Source organism: Eulemur rufifrons, chromosome 3 (assembly GCF_041146395.1).
Source record: "Eulemur rufifrons isolate Redbay chromosome 3, OSU_ERuf_1, whole genome shotgun sequence".
NCBI lineage: Eukaryota > Metazoa > Chordata > Mammalia > Primates > Lemuridae > Eulemur > Eulemur rufifrons.
In genome coordinates, this window is record NC_090985.1 from 3,851,823 (window position 1) to 3,877,809 (window position 25,987).

General features: G+C 44.4%; 1 protein-coding gene across 10 annotated transcripts in view; it reads left to right on the forward strand.

Annotated features, from left to right (window-relative positions):
* The first annotated feature begins 5,722 nt into the window (after positions 1 to 5,722).
* The window catches only part of CPEB1 (cytoplasmic polyadenylation element binding protein 1), a 92,490-nt gene continuing 72,225 nt past the window's right edge, over positions 5,723 to 25,987 (forward strand). For 4 of the 10 annotated variants that reach the window (XM_069465667.1, XM_069465663.1, XM_069465668.1 and 1 more), the window contains exon 1: positions 6,401 to 6,627. Coding sequence is in view for 4 of the 10 variants with exons in the window: in XM_069465660.1 (XP_069321761.1) it covers positions 6,203 to 6,322 (120 nt within the window). In the remaining 6 variants the exon portion in view is untranslated. Of the gene's footprint in view, positions 5,906 to 6,152; positions 6,323 to 6,400; positions 6,628 to 10,738; positions 10,795 to 25,379; positions 25,578 to 25,987 lie in introns of those variants that run through there. The other 6 variants (XM_069465661.1, XM_069465662.1, XM_069465660.1 and 3 more) reach the window with 5 other exon arrangements.

Sequence of the window (25,987 nt, forward strand, 5' to 3'; positions counted from 1 at the left end):
AGCAGGGGCAGGGGGTGTGGAGATAATCAGGGTTGTCGTCTTATTTTGGCTGGGGGACAGTGTAAGGGAACCGCTCCAGGGAAGAAGGAATTCTTGAGAGCTTGGGCAAGGTGACCTTGGTCTAGTCCTTGATGTGCTGGGACCCCAGCATCTGCACCTCCAGAGGGAAGTCAGGGAGAGGTAGCGTTGGTGCTTCTCATGGGGACCACGGCAAGACTAAGACCCTAGACTCCGGACCCTCCTGATAAGAAGAGCTGCATCTTCTCAAGTAAATCTCTAAACGTCTCAATTTCCCCAGCAAAACAAAGGGGACAGCCTCTCTGGGCATCCACCAACTAGCACTCACCGTCAGCCTCCAAGTCAGCGCCCAGTGATCTCTGCTTCCCAGGATTTGCACCCTTGAGTCATCCCTCCACCCCACATTTTTATCATGGATGTGTGTGTGTGGATAATAGGATGTAAGTGATAGTGTGTCATTTCTGAGATTAGGTTATAAAAGTCTTTGTACCTCCACCTCAGTTGGTGCCCCCTGCCTTATATTTGCTCTGGAGAAGGCCAGCTGCCGTGTCTCGAGCAGCCCAATGGAGAGGTGACAACAAAATGAGGCTTTTGCAAGCACCCACGTGAGTGAGCTGGGAAGCAGATCCTCCAGCCCCAGGCAAAGCTCCAAATGGCTGCAGCCTCGAGAGAGATCCTGGGCAAGAACGGTCCAGCTAAGCCATTCTCAGATTCCTGACTCTCAGAGAATGTGCGAGATAATAAATTCTTATTGTTTTAAGCTGCTTCATTTTGGGGGTAACTGAACAGCAATAAAAAACAAATACAATCCAGCCTTCGTTCCATCTCTTAGGGTGTTGGAAAAGTCCTCAGAGGGCGCCTGGGTCGCCAGCTCTGGCCTTCAGAGCACTTCGCTCCCACACTCAGTGTCTGAGTGCTATGCCTGAGTGCTCGGACTGGCTTGTGAGGGCTGACTGTTAACACTTTCAGAAATTTTGTGAGCCGCATGATGTGACACTGATAGTTTGAAATCACCCTGGTGGGAGTATTTATGCTATGCAAAGAGGTGAGTACTGCAAGTCCCTTCCCTCCCCCAGCCAAATGTCAAACATCTGCCAGCACATCACTGCCCTTGATTACCCCCTCCTCTGGCCCTTTTAGAGCAATTATGATGTATGTCAAGTTTAAAGAATAAAATATGTGTGTACTGATCATTCAACTTAAGAATCAAAGCACTTATCAGTTCACCCTCATTTCACGAGCTCTTCCTTTCCCACCAGAAATAAATCATCATTCTGAATTTTCTGCTTATCAATGCCATGTATGTTTTACATAGATACGTTCCTGAATGATACATAGTATTGTACTTTTTGATAGTGTACCGCATGTTTTAAAATTTTATATAAATGGCATCTTAGAGTACGTATTCTCCTACATCTTGCCTTTTTCACTGTATTGTTTCCGAGTCATGGTGATACGACCAGCATTATTTCATTTACTTTTACTTATACATAGTATTCCATTGTATGACTATCCCATAATTTATTGATCCACTCTCTCCTGTTTGTGGGCATTTAAGGTTATTTTGTTTTGTTTTTCCAACTACCAACAAAACAGCTAGAGGAATGGAATTTCTGGGTCATAGAGTATATACTTCTTCAGCTTAACTACAGAATGCCAAATTGCTTGCCAGAGTGGCTGCACTTCATATCAAGAATGTTTATAGCAGCTTTTTTCGTAACAGTCCGCAAACTGGAAACAATTCAAATTCCGATCAACAGGTGACTAGAGACGTACGTTATGGTATATCCATGCAGTGGCATACTACGTAGCAATACAAAAGAATGAGCTACTGCTACATGCAACACATGGATGGGTCTTACGGACATGTTGAATGAAAGAAGCCAAAACTCATACAAAGCTCTAGGACAGGCAAAATGGATCTGTGATGAAAGCAGTAAGAATGATGGTTACCTTGAGGAGGGAGGTATAAAGTGAGAAGGGACATGATGGAACTCTGTGGGGCTTCTGGAGAGAGTCTATGTCTTGATGGTTACCTGGTGGTGGTTACCTGGGTATGTATGTTGATAAAAAAAATCATTGAGCTGTACACTTAAGATTTGTCCACTTTATGCACTGTGTGTCATCTCTCCATGTAAAAAACAAAAGCACAAACCAAAGTGGCTGAACCAGTTTACACCCTCACCAGCAGTGATACTGCTATTGGGACAGCGAGACTGTCACATTGGTCCATTTGAGGAGTGTGAAATGGCATCCGATTGTGGCTTCACTGGCATTTCCCTGGTTACTGGTAAGGGTGGGCCTCTGTTGATACATTTATTAGCCATTTGGATTTTCACTCATGTCAATTGACTATTCCATCTTTTGCCTATTTTTCTATAGAGTTGGTTTTTTTTTTTCCTCATTGATAGAAGTTAAATTGCAAATATCTTCTTCTACTTTATGGCTTGTCCTTTCAAGTTTTTATTTTTCATTTTTTTTTTTTTTTTAGGAATAGGGGTCTCACTATGCTGCCCAGGCTGGATTTAAACTCCTGGGCTCAAGTGATCCTCCTACCTCAGCCTCCTGAGTAGTGGGGACTACAGGTATGTGTCACTGTGCCCAGCTTTCAAGTTTTAAATAGTATCTTTTGATAAACCAAAGGTTTTGATTCTCGTGAGGTTGAATTTATCTTCTTTTATGTCTTGTGCTTGTTTCTAATGTACAAAATTCATCCACAGGCTGAGTAATAAATTCTCCTATATTTCTATATTTTCTTCTAAAAATATTTCAAGTAAAGCTTTATCACATTTATATCTTTAACCCACTTTAAATTTACATGTGGGTATGATGAAAGGTGGGGCTGATCCACTCTCTTTTATCCTACTTAAAAGGACATAAAAAAAAACACGGTCTTTTCTGTACAGAGCTTGGTAAACTTGAGCAGAGACTGTGTGTTCACTTTACCTTGTCGTCTTGAGTTCCAAAGTGAATCCCCTTTCTGCTGTATTGCAACCAAGAAATTCTTTTCTCCCAGCAATCTCCTCTCTTCTTTTAGCCTGTGGTGGAAGCACTGACCACCTGAGCATATAAAAGACTACAGGGTCCCTCCTGTCCCCCTAGTACATGTATTTAAAACTAAATCCAGCCAATCATAGTTACACTTAAAATCTGTCTTGTAAATCTGGGCTTGACTGCAGAGACAGTGCCTGGTATAGCTGGACTCAAAGACTGGTGTCTAGAGAACACATAGTGCTGCCTGTTTGCCCCCACTACTTCTGCCAGTGACCAGCTGTGGGGACTTAGGACTGAGTCATTGAGTATTTCTACCTCTACTGCTTTCCGCACCCTGCCCTGTGGACTGTGGACACCTAGTCAGAGGGACTGTTGTTCTTGCACGAGCTTCAAGTGTGGGAGGGAGCAAGGACTCACCCATACCTGAGCCCACCTCTTCCCTCACCATCTGCAGTGAACTCTGGGGTCATTCACAGGGAAGTGTACACATAAGGGTGCTGGAAGTTTTGTTCTCATCTGGTTAAAACTTCAGACTCTGAAACCAGAAGAACTCTGGGTTGAGTCCTTGCTCTGCCACTTCTAGCTGGGAATCCTTGGGCAAGTTACTTAACTTCATTGAGCTTCAGTTTCCTCAACTGCAAAACGAGTTAACACAGGCAAAGCACTTAGAGCTATGCCAAGCACAAAGTAGGTACCTCAGTGAACATGAGCTATTATTATTACCTGCAACAGGAAGTTTAGAAAGAGGGATTTTAAGCAGCAGAAATTTTTATTTAAAGTAACCTGGAAGATGCCTTAATTTTCTTGCGGCTGGGAATTTTGAAATACGAAAATGCTGCTAGACATGTTTCCTTGGGCACTATTCCAGGTGCCAAAGTGCCCTTATCTTCCAGGTGCCCTTATCTTCCTCAACTTTTGGGTCACAGAGAAAAAAAATGATGTCAGGGATCACAAACCGGCTGCCAGTGAGCTGCACGGGGTCCCTGGACATGCTGGGCTTAACTCTTTCCATTTGAATTAGTAACCAAATTTAAAATTCACATTAAACATTTCACTATTTTTCAAAACTGTATTTCCAGCTTTTCTTGAAAGATCTGGCTGGGCTGGGACCTAGTTCCTACATGGTGCTGGTCAGTTAATAGTTCTTCTAGGTGTGCCTTGGGCCTTCAGTGCTCTTGCCCAGCCTCACTTGGCTCCTGTGCTGCAGGCATTTGGTTGTGGCACCCCCTGGAAGGACAAGCAAGATACACCACTTCAGAGCAGCTTGTGGGCCAGGGCAAGGCTTGGGAGTGGGGTGCTGGGGGTGGGGAATGGGGAGGGCTCTGCAGGAAGGTCCCAGCAAAGCTGCTCCTGCCTTGCCCCTGCAGTCATCACCCTCTGGGCCCATGACTTCAACAATCCAAGGAAGCTCCTTATGTAGACCTATGGGTGGATGGGGATTGGTCAACACTCACCGTCCCTCAGCCCCCTTGGAGACTTCTACACTGGCATCTGTCCTCGCCCTCACCACCTTCCCCCCATTAATCCTTCTCAAACACTAGGCTACACCATCGACGTCCTCTTTTTCCCACACCTCAGGCAGCAACCTACAGTTACCTGCCCCCTCCACTTAGCCATGAGATCCAGACCAGCCTCACCAGCCTGCCAGGAAGGCTGCAGCCTCAATTGCCAGGAGGAGCCTTCAGCATAGCAAGTGCTTAATAAATAGTGTTATGATGATGAGGTGACATGTGTAAAACACTCAGTAATGCTCTATAAACTCTCGTCCCTTTCCTCCACACTCCAGGCCCTTGTTTTTCCCTTTTCTGTTCCACCTCTATTAAGTCTCCAGTAACACCTAAAAAGAGACCTGACAACTACCAGCTCCTTTTACAATTCTTTAGCAAGTTTCCCCGCTGTCTGCAGAATAAAGGTCCTTAACAAACTGTACCCAGGCGTCCCTCCTGTGGTATCAACACGCATCATCCGCTGTCCCCAGAAACAGCCGCTCTGCTCGGTCCTCCCTCTCTGCATTCGCTGGGTGTCCCCGCCTGGAATGCCATCTCTGCCTCCGCGCTTGCGGTGGCTTCCAGTCCGCTACTGTTCCAGCTGCCCCAAGAGCCTCTGCTGACAACCCGGCCCAAGGTGGTCTCTCTCGCCCATGTCCCTTGTCCCCTCTCTGTGAAGTTTCCTATCTCGGCAGAAGCGTCAGAAGCAGTTTCCCCAGGGGGAAGGGTCCTCCAAAGAGGACCCCTGATATCTTTGGAACTTTCTGGAACCCTCTGACACCCGCGGCCCCCTCTCCTGCACACGGAGCAGCAGTTCTACAGTGAGTACGGCACCTGCAGCAGGGGCTGAGGTGCGAGCGCAGGGGCGCGGAGGTGGCGCCCCTCCTGGAGAGGTGACTGGGCGAGGAGCAGCGCGGACATAGGGTCTGGCACCGTATATCGCCGCCGCATCGCAAACGCTTGTGAATCGCGCCCCCTTTCCTAAGGGGGAAACTGAGGCCGGGGTGGGAGAGTGACTTGGCTAGGGCGACTAGATGAGTGGTGTGTTCAGGCTCGGGCTCCCCGGGGGACCTTGGCCAGCAGCCACTCCTGCGGCTACAGAACCCGCCCCCGTCTGGGGCCCCGCGCGAGGCTGCGGCTCCGGCTCTGGGTGGGCGGTGGCGCCCGCGGCCGGGCCTGCGGGGGGAGGGGCGGGGCGGGGGCGAGGGCCCGGGCGGGGCGACACAGGTGCTTCGCATCCGGCCGGCGGGCGGCTCCGCGGAGCTTTATAAGCCGCCCGGGGTGCAGCGCTGCGTGCGGCTCGCTGCAAAAAGAGCGCCCACGCGTGTGCGCGTCCTGGCGGCGCCGGCCCGCCGCCTGGTGCCTCAGTGCTGCAGGGCCACACCGGGCCCATGGCGTTCCCGCTGGTAAGAGCCGCCCGCCGACCAGGGCGGAGCTGGGCGGGGCCGCGTCCCGGCGCAGCTAACGGTCCGCGCGCAGCCTCGGCCGCTCTGCGGTCCCCTCCCCCGCCCCGTGCGCGCGACTCCCGGGCGGGGCGCGGGTCACGTGCCCGCAGGCGTGGGGCCGCGTGGTGGGGTACATGGCGAGGGGGGCAGGGAGCCTCCCTGTGACTCAGGGCCTTTGGGCTTAAAGGCGCCGCAACCCTGTGGGGGCGGCCGGTGGGGCCGCCACGCGGCAGGGGGACTCCTGGTGGCCTCGAGCGTATGTCCAGACGGAAGCCGGCCGGACGGAAGGGAACCCCGGCGCCCCAACACTGCCCTCTCTCACGGCCGTCGCACGTGAGATCCGAAGCCACCTGCACTGTTAGCTCACGCCCCCCGCGAGTCTCCTTCGCACCCGAGGGTGGCGGGGGCGGGGCCGAGCCGGGCTGCTGACGGCTTAGACCCCCGCGCCGGGCCTGTGTGGTCGGTGGAGAGCGCACGACGGCAGCGGGTGCGGCCCCTTTAAGGCGGAGGGATCGAGCCCCTCGTGCTACCCCGGGCTTTCCCCAGCCCGGGAGATCACGTGGCTTCACACCTTGGAGTGGCGCAGGCGCTGGAGTCCCGGGGGCGGGTTGGCCAGGTAGAGTGCGCGAGGGTGGCCGGCAAGGCTTCGAGCCCGGGAGCCCCGCGGGTCTGGGGGCTTCGAGGTGGGTCGTGGGGACGTGGGCGGGGGAGGGTACACAGGCAGGCCTCCTCGGTGGTGTCGCGGCGAGAGTGGCCCCAGACCGTGCTTCTCTTCACCCCTGTGGCCTCGCGAGAGGTGTGCATGTGGCCTCAGCGTTCCAGTCATCCTCTTAAGTCTGGGACAAGGCCAGCTGCCCAGCTCCGGTGGGAGGTCGGTGCGGCCTTCAGCGTCGACTTCGGGTTTGGCGGCGCAGAGGCCGGAGCCGACTGGTCGCTTCGTCTGACGAGCCAGCTGGTTGGGAACGCTGTGCCTGCCTGGAGTCTCTGGGGGTGGTGGGTGGGGACTCAGAAACGGGCCCTCACCTTAAGTGGTCCCATTTGGCAGCATTCCCGGGGCCTTCCCCCTCGTGGGTTTCTCTGAGGGGAAGTCGACCGTGGCTTTGTGGGTTCGTTCCTAGAGGCCCGGGAAGGCCGGAGTCTCTGCAAGTGGCCGGCGCGCCCAGGGAGCGAGAACAACCTAGCGAACCCCTGGTACGTTCGCGTGCGCGTGCTTGGGGGGGGGTGGAGTTCGGTGGCACTTAGCTCCGTACGGGCCTTGCCCCTTTGCACGGTGCTTTCAGATGGGATAACTGTTGTGGGAAAAGTCGGAAGTGCTGAAGACGCCAAGTCAGCTGTGAGAAGCCGCCGGTGTTTGCTGCCGGGCTGGGGGTGGGGGGAGGCCGCTTCCCTCCGCCCCTTCGTTTCTGGGCTGGGCTCGATTAACGCTGCATTTCTCTGGCAACTGCTTGCTTTGGTCTCCCTGGCTACAGCTCTCGCTCCCCGCTCGCTCCTGGCACCTGAGTAAATGACTGGTCTGCGTCATTTCTCATTTCGGTGGGACAAGGGGCAAATGGGTCGGATTTGGTTCTCTGGAAGACACAAATGTGCCACCTGCCTCTTCTGCAAGGGTGTTTCTTGAGGATAGTTTGTACCCTTAGGTTCAGGTTTTTCTTGACTCTAGGGACACACCCTGGGTTAAAAAATTAAAAAGTGAATTTAAACAGGCAGAACAAAACCTTGGAAACCTCAAGCTGGTAATTGTTTTCCTGGTTTGTTTTTTTCATAGGTAGAAAGGGAGTGGAAGTTCTCCTTCTGGAGCTCAGTGTGGCTCTGGGCTGTCAAGAGCCCCTAAGGACAGTAATGTTCAGGGCTCTCCTCTGGTCTTTTATTATGAACTATAATCCCAGCGCATGATGCTGTAGAGTTGGGGTTTTTTGGGTCAGTGGATGCCTAGTTTATAGAAAATAGGATTTGGAAGTTGACTACCCTGGATGTAAGTCAGTCTTTGTAGTGTAAAAATACTTGCTTTCCCCCCTCCAAACTGTTGTCTCATAAACAGCTCCCTGCCTAGGCTCCCATGTGTGGGAGGGAGGCTGTGCCAGCCTGTGCAGCAAGTAAGAGGTTAGAGAGCTGATAAATGTGGAGAATGATCTTGGAAATATTTGCAGTCTGACTTAGACCATAGGCATTTGATATAGGAATAGTTCCGTGGGCTTTTCTTTCACTGTGGTACACAAACCAGTGCCATGAGGCAGAAAATGGAGGAGGAGGATAAAGTATTAACATTCTAGGCTCAGCACCAAACTTGTTAAGGAGCGAGTTAATGGTAACAGCTGCCTTAATAAGCATTTTCACTGGGCACAAGCTGTTAATTTTGTTGTTAATCCTGAAAATGGGTTGCAAACCCAAACCTACAGGGGCCTGAGGTAACATAAATGAGTAAAGAAAAAGGAAAAAAAAAATAGTGCTTGCTGAACTACAGAGTATATGCTTTTCTAAAGGGAGCAGCCACGGGCTGATGGTTGCCAAGCAAAAATGTGGGCCCAGAGTTGATGGATCTTTGACTTTTTCTCTAGTTAGGCTGGCAATCTCTATTTTGATGAACTCCCTGACTTTTAAATGTGGCAGATAACAAACTTTAAATCTTGCATGGACCAAATGTAACACGTCTAACGTTGGATTTGAGGTGAGGCCTAGTTTAGTTTGTCTTAAAACATGCCTGTTGGATTTCCACCCTCTTATGCACATGAGGAAACAGTCTCAGAAATCAAGTCACAAGCCTATTAAGTGATGGAATTGAGTGTGAACCTAGGCCTTTATCGTGCTATAGCCCCTCCTATTACGTTATGTGTATTCTGGTATGTCAGAGGATCAAGGGATCATTGGTGGTATACATTGTAGAAAAAAGGTAGTGGTCTTATCATATTTACAGGCAAGGAACCTTAACTACATTGGTGGGAATCTCTGATTGCTGTAGAAGTTAGCGTGGGTCTTCTGAAGATTAGTGTAGCAGTGCTGATACCAGGAGGAATGTGCTGTGTCTATCATTCCATATGCGTGTCAGAGCAGTTAGTTGATCCTGAGAGAGCCCGAGGTCTGGAGAAAGGCTCCTCCCACTGTGGGAATGACCCTCCAACCCTCTGCACAAAAGACTCCTTTTTCAGAACAGTTAAAATTTCCATAACTTTTTCCTTCTCAGACAAGTCAATTTTGAAATTATATAATTGTTTAAGATCTATACAAGTAAAACGGAGCTTACTAAAATTCTCATAGTGCTGTCTCTAAGATTTCCAGGAAGAATTAATAAAAGGTTTTTAGCAGTATGTAGTAAAATCGTCTGGGATGAACTCCTAAGGCATAATAAAATGGCCCTGGACCAGGAATGAGGGGATGGGGTTTCAGTTCTGGGTAATGCTTAGAATCCTAGCATTACACACAGTCACACTAGCAGATGTAAAGCAGTATGTACTTTTTCTTCTTGTCTTATTCCCAAGGATTTAAAGCAGTAAAGATCATTATTCAGAGCTTTTGTGAAGGGTTTTGTTTTGTTTTTTATTTTCCTGTGAGAATGAAACTCAAATACAAGCTTGATAGCTTTCTTACCTGGATCCTGGAAAGTTTTTGGAGAGATGGAAACTTCAAAATGTTACCAGTTCCTAGCAGCTTCTTTAGCAACCAAACACTCAGCTGTGAGTTCAGTTTGCAAATTTGGCAGGGGGTGGGATGGGGAAGGATAGAGGTGACTAAATAGCTCTCTATTGGTATTTTTGTATTTACATGCTAGGTTTTGTCTGTACAAGCTTTGTCATTCATTGGTTTTAGGTCCTTTAACTAAATGATCAAATCTTAAAATTACGTTTGTTTAAGGGGGGAATTAATTAGTGGGTTTGTATTTCTGGCTCAAAGGTTGGGACAGGAGTGTATACCAAACTGGGATATTAATGTTTAGACTCTTGCTGCTTCCACCACTAACTCTAAAGACAAAAGACTCATGGAATCAAAGAGCAAATTATTTTCTCTGCTATGGAAAAGCTGTGCTAATCTCATCCAGTTCTGCAAATCTGCGTTTCCTAGGCAGTGTATAGACTGTAGTGATTCTGGAGGGAATTTGCCAGAAAGCCCCTGGAACGTAGGGATAAGAAGGGGATTGGATCTAGAGGTTGGGGTCAAAGAGGTTACATAAAGAATTTTGTGTCTGTTGTTTGAACTAAAACCAAGAAGCACTGATTGCTCCCTTTCAATGTTTATTAAGCTTTTTGGATACTACACATTCTGCCTCTTTTGCCCCCCACATTGTAGCTCTGGAAATGCCGTGTGTTTTTCCTGCCATTGTTGCAGCCTTTTTAAAGTTAAATCTGCTTGGGAGCACAGATTCCAAATGCTGAAAGTTTTTGTGGTGAAGGTAGGACCCCTAAACAGCAGGGTATTTCTCAATTATAGTAAACTGATTGAGCTGTATGTAATATTTTACATTTTTCATAGGAAAATTATCCGACTTGCTGTAAAAAGTTAGTATCCAAATTTCAAAGTCTTAAATTCACATTGTAGTTGTAATTCCAGTGAGTTTTGGTGTTGAGCTTTAAAAAGACTCCTGTTAGGGATTATTTTGCTGCCTTAGTTTATAATGTGTTTTTGAATAACATGGGTGTGGGAGGGATTCCTGACTACATGGGGTTAAGGTTTGCGTTCAGGAGAACATTCAGGCATGGATAACATTTGAATTCTACTTTATTATTATTGTTATTGTTCCTGTGTGGTGGAGCAGTCCTAGATGGCAGTGAGTTAACACTCTTTGCTGTACTTTTTTTAAGGTGTTTTGTGATGACTTCCCTTGAGGTAATTGGAGAATCCCCCAGAGGGCTGGTCTGAAGGTTGATTTATATGCTAAAACTGGGTCACAGTTGCAAGTAGCTGTTCATTCTGGGAGTAACTTGACTTAATAGTATTTTTGGCTTCTTTCTTTCTGGCCAAAGTAATGTGCTACTATAAGTACCATCCTGACTGATACAGTGCCACTGTCCGCAGTCCCCTTTGATGAAGGTGTGGGGAGTAGCTGTCCTCTGCTGGAAAGAGAACAGTTGCGTTGAAGGGCAGGTCAGGCTTTTTTTTGTGTGTTTTGACAACGCTTTATCTCTCCCTACTTAACACCTGTGCTTTCTGGCTTTGTGCTCCTGGGTTCTGGCTCTGACACCATCTGTCTGTCTCCTGAGTCTGCCCTTTCTCCTGAGACCTTTTTTTAAAATTGTAATCTTGGAATTGTTTTGAAGCTCAAAAGGTGTTAGAGACCTGTCTCCCAGGGATAACTTGGAGTTAATACTAAACCCAGGTTATAATCTGACTCCCTTTTTTCATGGACAAGGAGAATTAATCTTAGAATGAAAAGTGATTATTTTGATTTTACAGTGAATGAATGATAGAGCCAGAATTGGAATCCAGATTTTCTCATTTCTAGACTAGTACAATTTCTAGAATTCATACACCTCGACCTCTGCTATGTTGGTCTTGATTATCTTATTTTACTTAAAATTTCCACTTGGTTCATAAGACTATGGCTTCTTATTTCTCTTTTCCTATCTGACTGATCTTTTCTTGTCTTGGCACTTGCGGGCTTCTTTTTCCCCCCGAATGCACATTTTTTACAGTTCAGTCTGTTGGATCATTCCTGTCTCCTTATTCTGGGGGAGGGCCAATGTATTCCCATAGAAGTATCAGTTCTCTGCGTGTCTAAGTTTTAGGTTGAGCTCTTTAGCCTTGGTGGTTCTGAAGATCTACATTTCTGTATGCATTACATCTAACCGGGGCATGCTAAACCTAACAGGTCTAAAAACAGAACCAGTTTTCTTTCCTTTCCTCATCTCTTGGGGCTAATCCATTTCTGTCTCTTCCACTCAATTTAATTTTTTCCAACTAGATTGTAGTATCCTCTTGGGGGTAAGAACCGTGGTGGATGGGTTTTTTGTTTGTTTCTTTTACCATTAGATGCCCCAATACAGAAGGATGCTCAGTAAGTCAATACTTGGAGCTTTCCTTTGGAAACCTTTTCCCAGTTTCTATAACTATAAAGCCTTGATGTGATCCCAAGTTTTTGTCTCCCTTGGCCTCTGTATCCTTTCATTCCTTCTCCATTCCCATTGCTAGTTCACTAGATCGGGTCTGCCTAGGATGAATATTTTCAATTCACTTTTTCCACTGTCCTTAATTGTTCTTGCCTACTCACATCCTCCACCGTGAGGAACTCTGCCTCACTGCTGTTCTCATCGCTTCCCAGACATATCCCTCTGACCCTCAGTCCGTGGATCTTAGTGGATTATTGTATCTCCCACGCTGGATGGTGAACTCTGGATGAGAGAGCCTTTTCCTGGATCCTTCCTATTCCCCTCCACACCCCTCCAATAAGATAAATATTCAGTCACCAATTCTACCTCTTCTCAGTGTCAAAGCTCACAGCCACGCAAAGCCATTTCAGGATTTGGGGTTTTAAGTTTGGACCAAAGACAATTCCACGTGAACAAAAAACAAAGATCTCATGAATAATACAATCTGATGCTCGGAAATCCAAAGATGACAACTGTATTTATTTATTTTTTTTTTTGCTTTCTTGTCATGTTCCAGGGGCCACTCTGGGTAAATAAGAAACGAGGGTAAATAAAATCCCAGCTTCCAAATAGTTAATAGTCTAATAGGAGCACAAGCACATAAATAAGTTATATACTGTATTGTAAGCTCATCAATAAATATATTCAGAGATAATATGGGTAGTAGGCAGATAAAAGATTAAAAGAGGTGAGGCATGATGACTCACGCCTGTAATCCTAGCACTCTGGGAGGCCAAGAAGGGAGGATCACTTGAGCTCAGGAGTTTGAGACCAGCCTGAGCAAGTGTGAGACCCCATCTCTACAAAAAATAGAAGAGTTAGGTAGGCGTCGTGGTGCATGCCTATAGTCCCAGCTACTTGGGAGGCTGAGGCAGGAGGATCACTTGAGCCCAGGAGTTTGAGGTTGCTATGAACTATGATGATGCCACTGCACTCTAGCCTGGGCAACAGTGAGACTGTGTCTCAAAAAATAAATAAATAAATAAAAAGAATTAAAAGGCTTTGCCAAAACAGGCATTATAGGGTATGCGGAGGTTATTGTAGGCAAAAAGAACATGTAGAAAGACGAGGTAGGAGACAGTGGACTGTTTTGAGGTAACTGGAAGGTACAATATGATTAGGATTTTAAGTGCAAAAGGGATACTGTCCTGTGATCTAGCAATTGTACTTATGTTCCTATATGCAAGAGAAATGAGTACATATGACTAAAGCATATACAAGAATATTCATAGCAGTTTTATTCATAATGTTCAAAATCTGAAGAAAAAACCAAATGCCCATTCTGTCGGCAGTCCTTTAGATGGTGCCCAAGTTAGATGATTCGCTGGGAGGATACATAGGAGTCAGCAGATAGTTGTACTCGTGGCCAAGATTACAACTAAAGGATTTAGAGAAAAACCATCAAAGGGAAGAGGTGTTTGGGGCAAAGTCAGTAAAAGCTTCCACGAGTCCTCTCCCAGGGGAAGTTACACACAGTTTAATTCCCCCGACAACTGACAACACAGGTAAAATGTTGCCAGCCAGAAAAGCTTGTTGAGGGCTGGTTAGAGAGGCAGCCTCTGCCTGGAATGTATCAAAACTCCAGACTTCAGGAGAGCAGGTACTCAGCGTAAACCGTATTGTTTGTTCAGTTTAGGTATAGTAAGTCACATTTACCAGTGCTGGGAATGGTGGGAACTCAAAATCCAAGTTCCCAGGTGGCAGCCAAAAGACAGCAGTCAGACCTGGCTGTTTTAACTCTTCTGTATACCGGTAAGCAGGAATGTGAATAAATACATTGTGATATATCCACATCTATAATGTAGTACTGCACAGTAATAAACTACTGTACTACACTACAACATGTGGAAATCTCTAACTGAAAAAATGCCAGACTCAAAAACATACCTACATGGTTCCATTTATAAGAGGTTCAAAAATCGGTAAAACTAATTGGTAACACCAGGAGTTTGAATAGTGAACTGTGTGTTGGGGAGGGAGGCATAGAGAGTGGGAAAGGGCACAGAGGAACATTATAGGGTGTTGGGAATGTATCTTGATGTGTGTGCTAGTTGCTCCAGTATATACAAATAAGTGAATATTGATCAAGTTACATACTTATAACTAGTGCCCTTTACTGTGTTGTCCCTCAGTTAAATTAGTAGACTAATAGAGGTCTAATTGGGCCACTAGACTATGCTAGACTATGAAAGGCCTTATATGCTGTCCATAGGAGCTTGGCCTTTATTTTGTGGCAGCAATTCTCAAACCAAGGTCTTTGGACCCCTTGTGGTCCCCACAGCTCTTTAAGAGATTCACGGTCAGACTGTTAGTAATTCTAAGACGACATCAGTTGATTTCCCCCCCCCCACCCCCACCCACCACCACCATGTTGACATTTGCACTGATGGTGCAAAAGCAGCAAGGGTGGATAAAACCACTGGCACCTTAGCAGGAATCAGGGCAATGACATTAAACTGTTGTAGCAGTCATCGTATTCTTCATGCTGCATGTTCCCAGAAAAAGTCAGTTTCACTTATGAATGTCCTTGAGGAAGCAGTAAAAATTAATTTCATTAAATCTCAGCTCTTGAGCATATGCCTTTAATATTGTGTGACAAATGAAATGTCAGTGTAAAGTACTTTTGCTTCATATCCAAGTGTAGTGATGGCCTCAAGGATAGATATATGACTGAGTTTCAAAAAGAATAAGCCTCTTTTTATTTTTCTGTGAAACACCTTTTTTTTTTTTTTTAATAGAACAGCTGACAAACAGGTTATTCAACTTTGGGCATTTGATAGACATTTTCTTAAAAATGAACAAAGCAAACCAGTCACTTCATAACAAATAACTGATAATATTTGTTGCTAATGATACAATTTGAGCTCTGAAGAAGAAAGAGTTTTGGAATACCTTTATTTGCAACCACGTGAGCTTGATACCTTCCCCAGTACTCAAACTCCTGATGAGATTGGTGCTATTAACTAGTGTGTCCACAATTGCAATATTTGTATAACTCAGTGAACCAGTATTTATCAAATGACTAACTCATGTTATAAAGTCAGACATGGGTAAAAGGTCTATCAAAAATGGAGATAGACTTGTGTGTTTTAATATAACAGCATATCAAGAATATATCCATTTGGTTTCAGAGTCCGAGTTGCAACTAATCTTTAAGAAGTTACCACTTGTTGAGAGTGTTGGTGTAGTATTAGAAGAATAGCCACAATTTTTGAAAGGTTTTTAAATTTTCCTCCTTTTTCCAACTACATTTTCTTAATAGACTTCATATACTTTCAGACTCCATTTTCTTCTTCAACCAAAACAACACATGGCAACAGATTAACTACAGATAGGAAGGAAACAGATTAGATGCAGACAGGAAAATCTAGCTATCTTTTATTAACCTAGATGTTAAGGAGATTTGTAAAAATGTCAAAGAATGCCACTAAATTTTTGTTGGTTTGTTTTGGGGGTGGATATAGTGGTTCAAGCCTATAATCCCAGCACTTTGGGAGGCCAAAGAGGGAGGATGGCTTGAGGCCAGGAGTTGAGACCAGCCTGAACAACATAGCAAGACCCCATCTGTACAAAATACTAAAAAAAATTAGGCAGGCGTGGTGGCATGCACCTGTGGTCCTAGCTATTCAGGAGGCTGATTCAGGATGATCACTGGAGCCCAGGAATTAGAGGTTACAGTGAGCTGTGATTGTACCGCTGCACTCTAGCCTGGGTGATGGAGGGAGACCCTCTTAAATTTTTTTGTTCTGGAAAATTATTTGTGTTAATATGTAATGGGTTTGTTTTTAAGTGATTAGTAAATACATTTATTTTTTAGTTTTAATTTCTAATGGGTAAATACTGATATGATCCACCTGCATGAAAGCTCTCAATAGTATTATTAAGGTCCCCAATAATTTTAAGAGCATTAAAGGAGTCCTGATACCAGCATGCTTGAGAACACTGCCCGATAGAGTTAGGTGATCAGGTTTGTGCTTTTCAAAGCTCTAATAGGAACATCCAAGGAAGAATTAAAACATCTTAAAAGGCTCAGGAAATGTTCCTAGGACTCGATAGGGCACAGTGAGCTTGGTTAAAAAGTCTTTCAGAGTTGTATGTGTGGGACGGGAAGAAGCATCTGATGCCTTCAAGGATTAAAGAGAGCAGTGAGGGTGAGGCAGTAGGGACAGGACGGTTACTCTGTACAGAAGCCTGGTGGGGAAGCTGAGGAAAGACAGGCTGGCTACTGAAGGGGAGCATAGGGTTAAGGAAAGGTCCAAACATGGGAGAGAGCTGATCATGGTTACAAATAGAGGTGAGAGATGTGACCAAGAGGTCTTGAGGGTGTGAGAAAAGACGGACTCCAAAACTGTCCTTTGAATAGGAAGAAGGACACTCATTCAGTAACTGGAGAAAAAGGAGGGTAATAGAAGCTCTGTCAAATTGGGGAGGGCAAGAATAGGACTTGTATGATCAATTGTCCAGAGCCTTTTAGTTGCTTTTGTTCCTCATGAGAATTTGACTTTGTCATTCACACATGACAGAGAGAAAGACATGTTTAGAGAAATTGAAAATTCTGGTCAAGGGCAGCCAGTTAGTGGAGCACTGGGCCTCACATTGGAATCCCAGACTCTAAACTCCCTCTTCCTTCTGCATCAAGGCAGCTTGAGAAACTCTGTCTGGAGAGGAGATGGAGCCCAGGTCAGGAAACAGCTCTGAGACAACTCTGGAGCCTTTGGTCTTTTGTTCATGTGGAATTGTCTCTTGTCCAAACTTAAAACCCCAAATCTTGAAATGCCTTGGGAGCTTTATCTCTACTTTAGTCCTGGTGAAACCTCCCTGACCGGCCATGTTGGACCACTTCCCTTCCTTTGAATTTACTGTATTCTGAAGCCTCTCATTGCTTGTTCTCTGCCTATTGTACTCTTTCTCATGCCTGCTTCTTGAAATTCTGCTTTTTATTTTCTAGCTTAAAAAGTCTGAATTGTGAAACCATTCTAGACACTTTGATTTATTCGTCTCTTCTCCTGTGGCATTTTGTGCTTTCCTGATCTCCACTTACCTGAGTTTTCTTTCTCCCACTTAGCTCATTCTCTTGAGGGCAAGGATTATGTTTTATTTATCTCTGTAATCTCAACATCTAATCTAGCAGGTTTTCAGTATTTATGAAATAATATCCGATTGAACTATGTGAAATTGCCATTTTGTTGGTTGAAAAACGTTTCATATGGACCAATCTAATAAATTCTTTTGAGTTTAGTTTTTTTGGTTTTGGGTTTGTTTTTTTTTTTTTTTTTTTGAGACAAGGTCTCTGTCACCCAGGCAGGAGTGCAGTGGTACAGTCATAGCTCACTGCAGCCTTGAACTCCTGGCCTCGAGTGATCCTCCTGCCTCAACCTCTTGAAGTGCTGGGATTACAGGTGTGAACCACTGTGCCCTGTCTGAATGACGTTTTTCTAAATGAGTGTTGATATAAAATTGTAGTAAACAGGCTGGGTGTGGTGGCTCACACCTGTAATCCCAGCACTTTGAGAGGCTGAGGCAGGAGGATTGCTTGAGCCCAGGACTTTGAGGCTGCAGTGAACTGTGATACTGCCACTGTACTCCAGGCTGGGCAATAAGAGTGAGACCCTGCCTCTTTGAAAGAAAAAAGAATACAGTAAACTGTATACTCAAAATCCTGAGTATAAATGCTGTAGAGGTTTTGTTTACCTTCTTTATTAGTATAAAACTAATGGCAAATTACCAAAGTATAAGTCAACAGAACCAGTTCTTTGGGGCATCTAATTACATTTCTGTTGCTCTGGTTTAATTGTAAAAGAAAGTCCAGGGTGCAGTGGCTCTCACCTGTAATCCTAACACTCTGGGAGGCCCAGGTGGGAGGATCGCTTGAGCCCAAGAGTTTGAGACCAGCCTCAGCAAGAGTAAGACCCTGTCTCTACAAAAGAAAGAAAGAAAAATTAGCCGGCATGGTGGCATGTACCTGTAGTCCCAGGCAGGAGGATCACTTGAACCCAGGAGTCAGTTTGAGGTTGCATTGAGCTATGGTAATGCTACTGTACCCTAGCCAGGTGACGGAGTAAGACTCTGCCTCACTTCCCACCCCCCCAAAAAGTCTAAATGTTCAACACCAATGCATTTAACTAAAATACCTGATTAAATGGAAAAAAATCTTACTCTCAGAAAAAATTTTAATGTGAACATATTTTTGCAAGGAGCTCACTAGATTCCAATCCGTGGACCCTAATTTTAAAACTCTGTCTGGAGGAGTAAACTGTGTGCCCTTCAGACAAATCTTCCATCATCTCTCAACTGGCTTGTGATGAATCTGTAGTAGATGATTAATAGTAATAGTTTTAAAGGGATCTGCAGCGTTGGTATTGTGGTATTGATTAAAGGCAAACTGAATAAAAATCAAGCCAGAGATGGTAGAGTTGGCATTTATTTATGACAGGTGAATATCCCCAAACCAGGATTTTGGTCTGAAGGGAATGACTATCCCATCACCATGTTGAACCTGAGGAGTATGGTATCTGAAGGCAAGGCCAGGGTTTCCAAATTAGACAATTGTAGATTTGTTCTGTCATACAAATAGGAATAAAATTTGGGGATCTTATTCTTTAACCACCAAACATAACCACATGGTGCGGAGTTCAGATTTTTAAAGAAAAAGTTATGATAGTTTTAAAACAGATGCAAAAAAATGAAACCCAGTTATATGCTAAAATGAATGAATAAACTTCTTGGTGAACTTGGTTAGGGTAAGTTGAAAACATATTTCTAAGTAACAATAGTTTAATCACCTATATGGAATTGAACATATGCCTCTTGTAAGTTGTTGATTGAACATGTTCATGTGCTGTATGTATTTATGATTACTACAGAGTCTGCAAAGAAGGTGGTGTACCCCATTTGTTATACCTCAGGGAACCAAGGCTCAGAGCAGTACTTAAGTGGTAGACCTGGTGTTTGTACCCCAAAGCCTGTGTTCATTCTGCTTCTTGAAACAGTGATGTATAGTTTTGTGGAGGAGGTTTCTTCCCTTGTGCAAAAGGGGAATGCTTTTTTTCTGGACTGTCTCCCCCCTCCCTTTTTGTGTCCCAAGAGGATCATGGCTATAGGAAACCACTGTTTCATGATGGGAGTGTCATTTCTTTTATTTATTCAAGAGGAGAAAATTGAGACTTGATCTAAAATAACTCAGTAGAGGTTCCTCATGAGCTATTCTTTTTAATAATAGGTATGTAGAACTAGTTTTATCTGAGGCCATTTTTTTACTATATCATCAGCATTAAACTTTAAAAGAATTATTGTTTTATTTTCTAGCATTGCCAAGTAAATTCTTCTGGTTGACTCCTGATTTTCAGTAGTATTAAGATATTAAGGTTTGTGCTCTTTAAGTCTCTGATCTATCTTAAAGCCTACTTTGCTGTCCACAGTGAAAAACCAACTGAAGGTCAAGAACTGCAGATGTTCTTGCTCTATGGCAAAATATGCCAAAGTAACAGCAGACGCTGTCAGGCAATAGAATAACCAAGAGAAAAAACACATTTTTCCTCATGGTAAAACATTGGTCTGAACTCAGACCTATACACTGATCAAAGTTAAGACAGACTATACAAATAAATGGTTCTATCAGTATGGAGGTGGGATAATAAGTTTCCATTTTGAAAATGAGAAACTATTGAATTCATTTAACTGAAGAGTTTAAAAGGATCAATAAATTTTATACAGGCTGAGCATTCCTAATCCGAAATGCTCCAAAATCTGAAACTTTATGAGCATCGATATGACACCATAAGTAGAAATTCCAGACCTGACTTAATGGGATGGATTGCACTTAAAATACAGCCAAAACTTTGTTTCATGCACAAAATTATTAAAAATATTGTATGAAATTACCTTCAGGCTATGTTTATAAGGTGTATATGAAACAAATGAATTTTGTGTTTAGATTTTGGTCCCACCCCAAGATAGCTAATGTATATTAGCTTAGAACCTTAAAAAAAAGTCCAAAACACTTCTTGGTCCCAAGCATTTCAGATGAGGGATGCTTGACTTGTAGATTCAGATTTTAGGTAGTTCTGTTTGTATCATATCTTTGGTCTTTTAATTAAACTTTTTAAGTCAAATGATTAGGAGGAAGAGTTACAGGGTTCCAGGCACAGAGGGGCTTGGAGTCTTCAAAGGAATAGTTGCCCTAGATTTTTAGTTCATTTTTCTCATTTAGTGAGCAAATACATCCTATTCCTCAAGGATCCCTGTGGTGGCCTCTGACCCCATGGTGTACTGATACTGCTACTGGTAGCATTCATTGGTTCAGCACAGAATTATATGCCAGGCACTGTGCTAAGTACTTTATGTATGTTAATTCGCAAAAGCTCTATGAGATACTAGTATTTCTATCCCTATTGTACATATAAGGAGAGTGGCAAATCTGTTCTGCATCTGAGTGTGCTGGCTTTGATTTTTTTTTTTTCTTTCCAAATTGGTTTTTCAAGGCAAACATTGGTGCTTACCGGTAAGATCAAGCAGTTGGGTTATAAATTGAGCACCTCATTTACTTTAATTACACTGAGTCATCTCAAACTAGATCTGACTTGGTATACATGAGAGAAGGGGAGGGGAGCATGTCAGATACCATTTGCCTTGAGTTTGGAGGTTGTGGTATATGTTCTTAACTGGGTTAGGAGTGGGGCAGGGTGGCCAGACACATTCCTAGATTTTTTCAGGCTCCTTGAAAAGGTAAGATTTCCTTCCCTTCCCGAGAAATAAGTTTCTTCCAGAAGGCCTCCCAAGGCTGCATCTGCCACCCCTAGACCAGTGGTCTCCAGCCTTTTTGGCAACAGGGACTGGTTTTATGGAAGACAGTTTTTCCACAGACCAGGTGTGGGGTGTTGTGTGTGTGTGGGGGGGGGGTGGTACGGAGCTCAGGTGGTGATGCGTGGCCCGTTTCCTAACAGGCCATGTAAATGGTACTGGGCCATGGCCCAGGGGTTGGGGACTGTAGCCCTAGACTATTGTGGCACTTTTCCCACTGATCCTCCTACCTCTTATCTTTCGTGTAGTTACTGGTGGTCTCCTTCTAAGATTTAATTACAGTTGTCATTTACTTGCCTTTAGATGTGTCCAGGATCTGGAAATCCTTACGCATAGTACTTCTGTTATAGTAAATAAAAATTAGATTAATTTTGTGTATTAAAAGGGGCTTATTAAAATTTGACAACTTTTTATATAGAAGACAGTGCTGACACCTTAACCTGGCAGATGAGGCTGCCTTTCCACTCTTCTCGCTTTTGTACTTAGTGCCCTTCCACTTTGGTTAATGCCTCTCTACTTTCTTGTGTTCTTCAAGACATTCCTTTTTATTCCCATTTCCAGGTATGTTCTCTCCTCTGGGCCACCTTAGGTCACCTAGAGGACAGTATATGTTTATAGCACATTATAGCTTGTTTTATGGTGATTTATGACATCAGATCTTAGTTCCCTTTCTAGACTTCAAAACTAACTTTTGATTGACTCTCTAAGCTGCTGACCCTTGGAGCGCTCACTATAGAGAGAGTTGGTTAATGTGTTTATTAGGCAGTGAATGAATGAAGGCTATAGCCTTAAAGATCTACAGATTGTAAACACACTTGTATCTTAGTCTTTGTGGAGTTGCCTTAGTGAAGTTGAATATCATCTTAGAAATCTACATTTGTGAAGAGGGCCTTGGATGTCACTGGGTTTAACAGTTCGAAGTGATGCCACTATAGAGGGCTTGTGAAAACAACCTTTCAGCATTATGTATTCTGGTCATCTTCACAGCTTGCAAAGGATACCAGTCTTTTCAAGAGCTTAAGGCTGATATGGGGCTCAAGTTTGTTCCTTTAAGGTCATTCTGCAGAGTTGATAAAAATATGAATGCTCCTGGTAATTCTAATGCTTATATCTATAGATAGATTTTAATAGGCTAAACAGAGTGACAGCGGGCTTGGGTTTGTCCCTATCTGTTATCTATCTATCTATCCCAGAGTGTTGGGATTATAGACATGAACCATTGTGCCCACCCTGCCAGGGAGAATTTTTTCCTGAAGATATATATATGTTGTTGGTTGAGTAGGACACTTTGGCTTTGATTATGGGTGCCTATGGTAGTGAGATCTTTATATGATTTCTTCAGCAGTACACAGGGTCAGTAGTATCTGTGATTGCTTCGGTGGCTTAAGGTACAGTTATTAGTTGAGGCTATGGTGAAGTTTTGCTGGGGACATGGATGCCAACTGAGCCTCTCTTTAGGCCTCAGTGGTGGCACCAGGGGGCTGAGTGCCTGTTTTTAGGCCCCAGAAGCAGCTTACTCTGGCACCGGTGGTAGTGGATACTGTAGGGCCGATTCTTTAGGCCTCCAGGTGGGCTTGCTCTGAAGCTAATAGAGCAATGGGCTGGTGTGTGGGTGGGTTCTCAGGCCCCCGGGCAGCTGGTGTGATGTGGGTGGTGGCAGTAGCAGTGGTGGAGCAACTCACTAGGACCCAAAGGGTCTGTGTTGGTAGCTACAGTTGGTTGAGTGGGCTAGTCTCCAGTCCCACAGCCATCCATTGCAGGACAGTGGGTTTTGTCCTAGGTATGTGTAGGAGAGTCTGGTTTCCGTATCCCTCCTCAACTGGGCAGTAGCTGCTGTTGCATCAGTCCAAATTCAGCCTGAGGGTGGGGCACAGCCCAGCATTAAACTCTCAAAGTGGTGCCTTGGTGGGAGGATTACTTGAGGCCAGGAGTTCAAGATCAGCCTCAGCGACATAATGAGACCCCATCTCTACAAAAAATTTAAAAATTAGCTGAATGTGATGGTGCGCTCTTGCAGTTCCAGCTACTTGGGAGGCTGAGGCAGGAAGGTCACTTGAGCCAAAGAGTTGGAGATTGTAGTGAATGATGATCATGTCATTGTACTCTAGCCCAGGCAACAGAGTGAGAACCTGTCTCAAAAAAAAAAAAAAAGAAAAAGAAAAAGTGCCTTGAGCCTGTGACCAGGGAGGGTGGGGCTCCGCCTAGGCAAGAAGCTGTCGGAAGTACAGTCCACTTTTCATCTAGGTCTCACAGCAGGACAGTGGGTATTCTGTGTATACGTTCTAGAGCCTGGTTTCCCTTTCCCTCTCCAGCCAGGTGGTGGCTACAACTACATGGGCTCGAACTCAGCCTGGAGGCAGAGTACAACCCGGCCCAGGATTCAGCTCTCAAAATGACACCTTGGGCCTGTGACCAGAGAGGGTGGGTCCCCTTCCAGGCAAGAAGCTGTGGGAAGTGTGATCTGCTCAAGTTGCAGTCTCAATAGCAGCCCATAACAGGATGGTGGGGACCTTCCTAGGATTACGTGGGAACCCCCTCTCTATCTGCAGCACCACAGTGGCAGCAGCTGCATCTGTAGATCCCCAGTATCTAGGTGCTCAAAATGGCACCCAGGTGGAGGGGCTCTAGGCTATGATGCCTGTGGGATTCTGTGTGGGTTTCCTTTCTAGAGAGATGTCCCTGTACAATCTCTAGGCAGCTCCCTATGTTAGGCAGGAGGCCTGTGTGAGTTGAGGGGTTCTTGCATAGCCAAGATTATAAAAGACCATTTCAGAGTGTGAAGCCCTGGGGATTTCTCTCCCATTTCCCCTCATCCAGGAGCTTCTCCTGGCTCTCAGCCAGTCCCTGGCCAGGCAACCTCCTGTGAACCCTTTCCTTAGTTACTTTTGGTGCTTCCGGTCACTTCTCTGGTGAATCCTAGTGTTCTCTTCTAGACAATCTGTATGAAATGTGTCTACTTACTATTCTGCTTCCTCTCTGTAGAGGAGGAGGCACAGCTTCTAGTTGACTATCTTTCCCTAAGCCTTTCTTTCTTTTCTTTCTGACAGAGTCTTGCCTGTCACCCAGGTTGGAGTGCTATGGCAAGATCAGCTTACTGTAACCTCCAGCTCCTAGGCTCAAGTAATCCCGCCTCAGTCCCCTGGGACTACAGTCACATGCCACCATGCCCAGATAATTAAAATTTTTTTGTAGAGGGTCTCGCTGTGTTGACCAGGCTGGTCTTGAACTCCTAGCCTCAAGCAGTCCTCCTGGCTTGGCCTCCCAAAGTGCTGGGATTACAGGCGTGAGCCACTGCACCCAGCCCTTCTTCTTGTTTTGTTTTGATTTGACCAACTACAAGAAATTAAGTGCCACTTTCCTTACTTAGTCTGTTTTTTGTTTTCCCCAAGATAATTGGAAATGGTAGAACTGGTGAGGCAGACTCTCCTGAAAAGATTTAGTCTGTTGGCCAATATTTCATTGCTTAGTATGTTTGGCATTAGATGGGGAGAGTAAGGGAGAGTGAAGAATGGTGGAGTGAGTTTTGTGGATGGTGTTGTTATTTACTGTAATAGATACCACCAAAAGAGTAGTTTTTGTGTAGGGGTTCAGTTCATGGTTATATATCTAGGAGTTCTTTTTTTATTCAATAATGTACACATCTTCTCATGCCAGTGAATAGAGTTGTATGTACTTTTAATGACCATGTAGAATTGTATAACTTATTTAACCAGTTACCTTTGGGTGGTGTTTGTATTGCTTTTGATACTTATATCTTTTCTTGTAATTAATTATGCTTCAGATACAAAAATAGGTACTAGATGCCATGTTAACTGCTTTAATTATACATACCATCAAAAAGTTGGTAGGTACCCTGTTCCTACCATTTCACAAATGGAGAGACTGGGGCACAGAGGTTAATAAAACTGTCTTCCATCACACAGCCAGTAAATGGCAGAACCAAAATTTTGAAACAGCTACATTGAGATATAATTTGTATACCATATTTGTATATCATTTGTTCACCTTTCAATGTACGATTCATTGGCTTTTAGTACAGTTTACCCTTAATGCAGGGGTTGGGGTGCCAGTCCCCCCCAGATGTGAAAATCTGTGTTGAAAATGTGTGTGTAACTTTTCACCCCCCCCAAGGAACTTAACTACTAATAGCCTACTGTTGACCAGAAGCCTTATTGATGATGTAAACAGTTGATATAACACATTTGTATGTTATGTATATATTTGTATATATTATATACAGTATTCTTAAGCTACAGAAAAGAAAATGTTATTATGAAAATCATAAGGAAGAGAAAATATATTTACTATGCATTAAAGTGGAAGTGGATCATCAGAAGGATCTTCCCGTCCTTGTCTTCACGTTGAGCAGGCAGAGCAAGAGAAGGTGTTGGTCTTGCTGTCTCGGGTGGCAGAGGCAGAAGAGGTGACAGAGGTAGAGGGGAGGCAGGCACACGTGGTGTAACTTTATGGAAATACATCATAATTTCTATCTGGGTTTTTTTGCTTTTTCATTTTTCTAAAAATGTTTCTATGTAGTACTAATCCTTCTTCCTCTGTTTGCTTTAATTTCAGTGCCTGTTTAATAGAAGGGTCCATGTTGTAAAAGAAACCAAAAGCAGTCTTGAATAATTGGAAACCTTCTGCCAGATTGTCTGATGTCAATTTGTTTTCTGGTACTACTTCTATATCGTCTTCCTCATTGTCTGGCACTGGTTCAGAAGCACTCATCTCCATCTAGTCGTCTTCTGTTAATTTCTCTGGTGTGATATTGCTTCGGTGTTGAATTTCTCCAAGATTCGTATCTTGAAACCTTTCACTGCTCCCCTTTTTTGTTGTATCCACAGTCTCTTTCATGATTTCCTTAATTGGGTCTGTAGTGAATCCTGTGAAGTCATGCACAATATCTGGACAGTTTTCTCCAGCAGGAATTTATTTCAGGCTTGATGGCTTTCACACTTTTTTCTGTAACAATGGTGGTATCTTCAGTGGTGTAATCCTTCCAGACTATCATGATGTTTTCTCTATCAGAGTTCTCTTCCATAGCATTGACAATCCTTTCCATAGAATACTGTGTGTAATGAGCCTTAAATGTCCTTATGACCCCTTGATCTAGAGGGTGAATTAGAGATGTCATGTTTGGGGGCATGTGGACCACTTTGGCTTTGGTGTT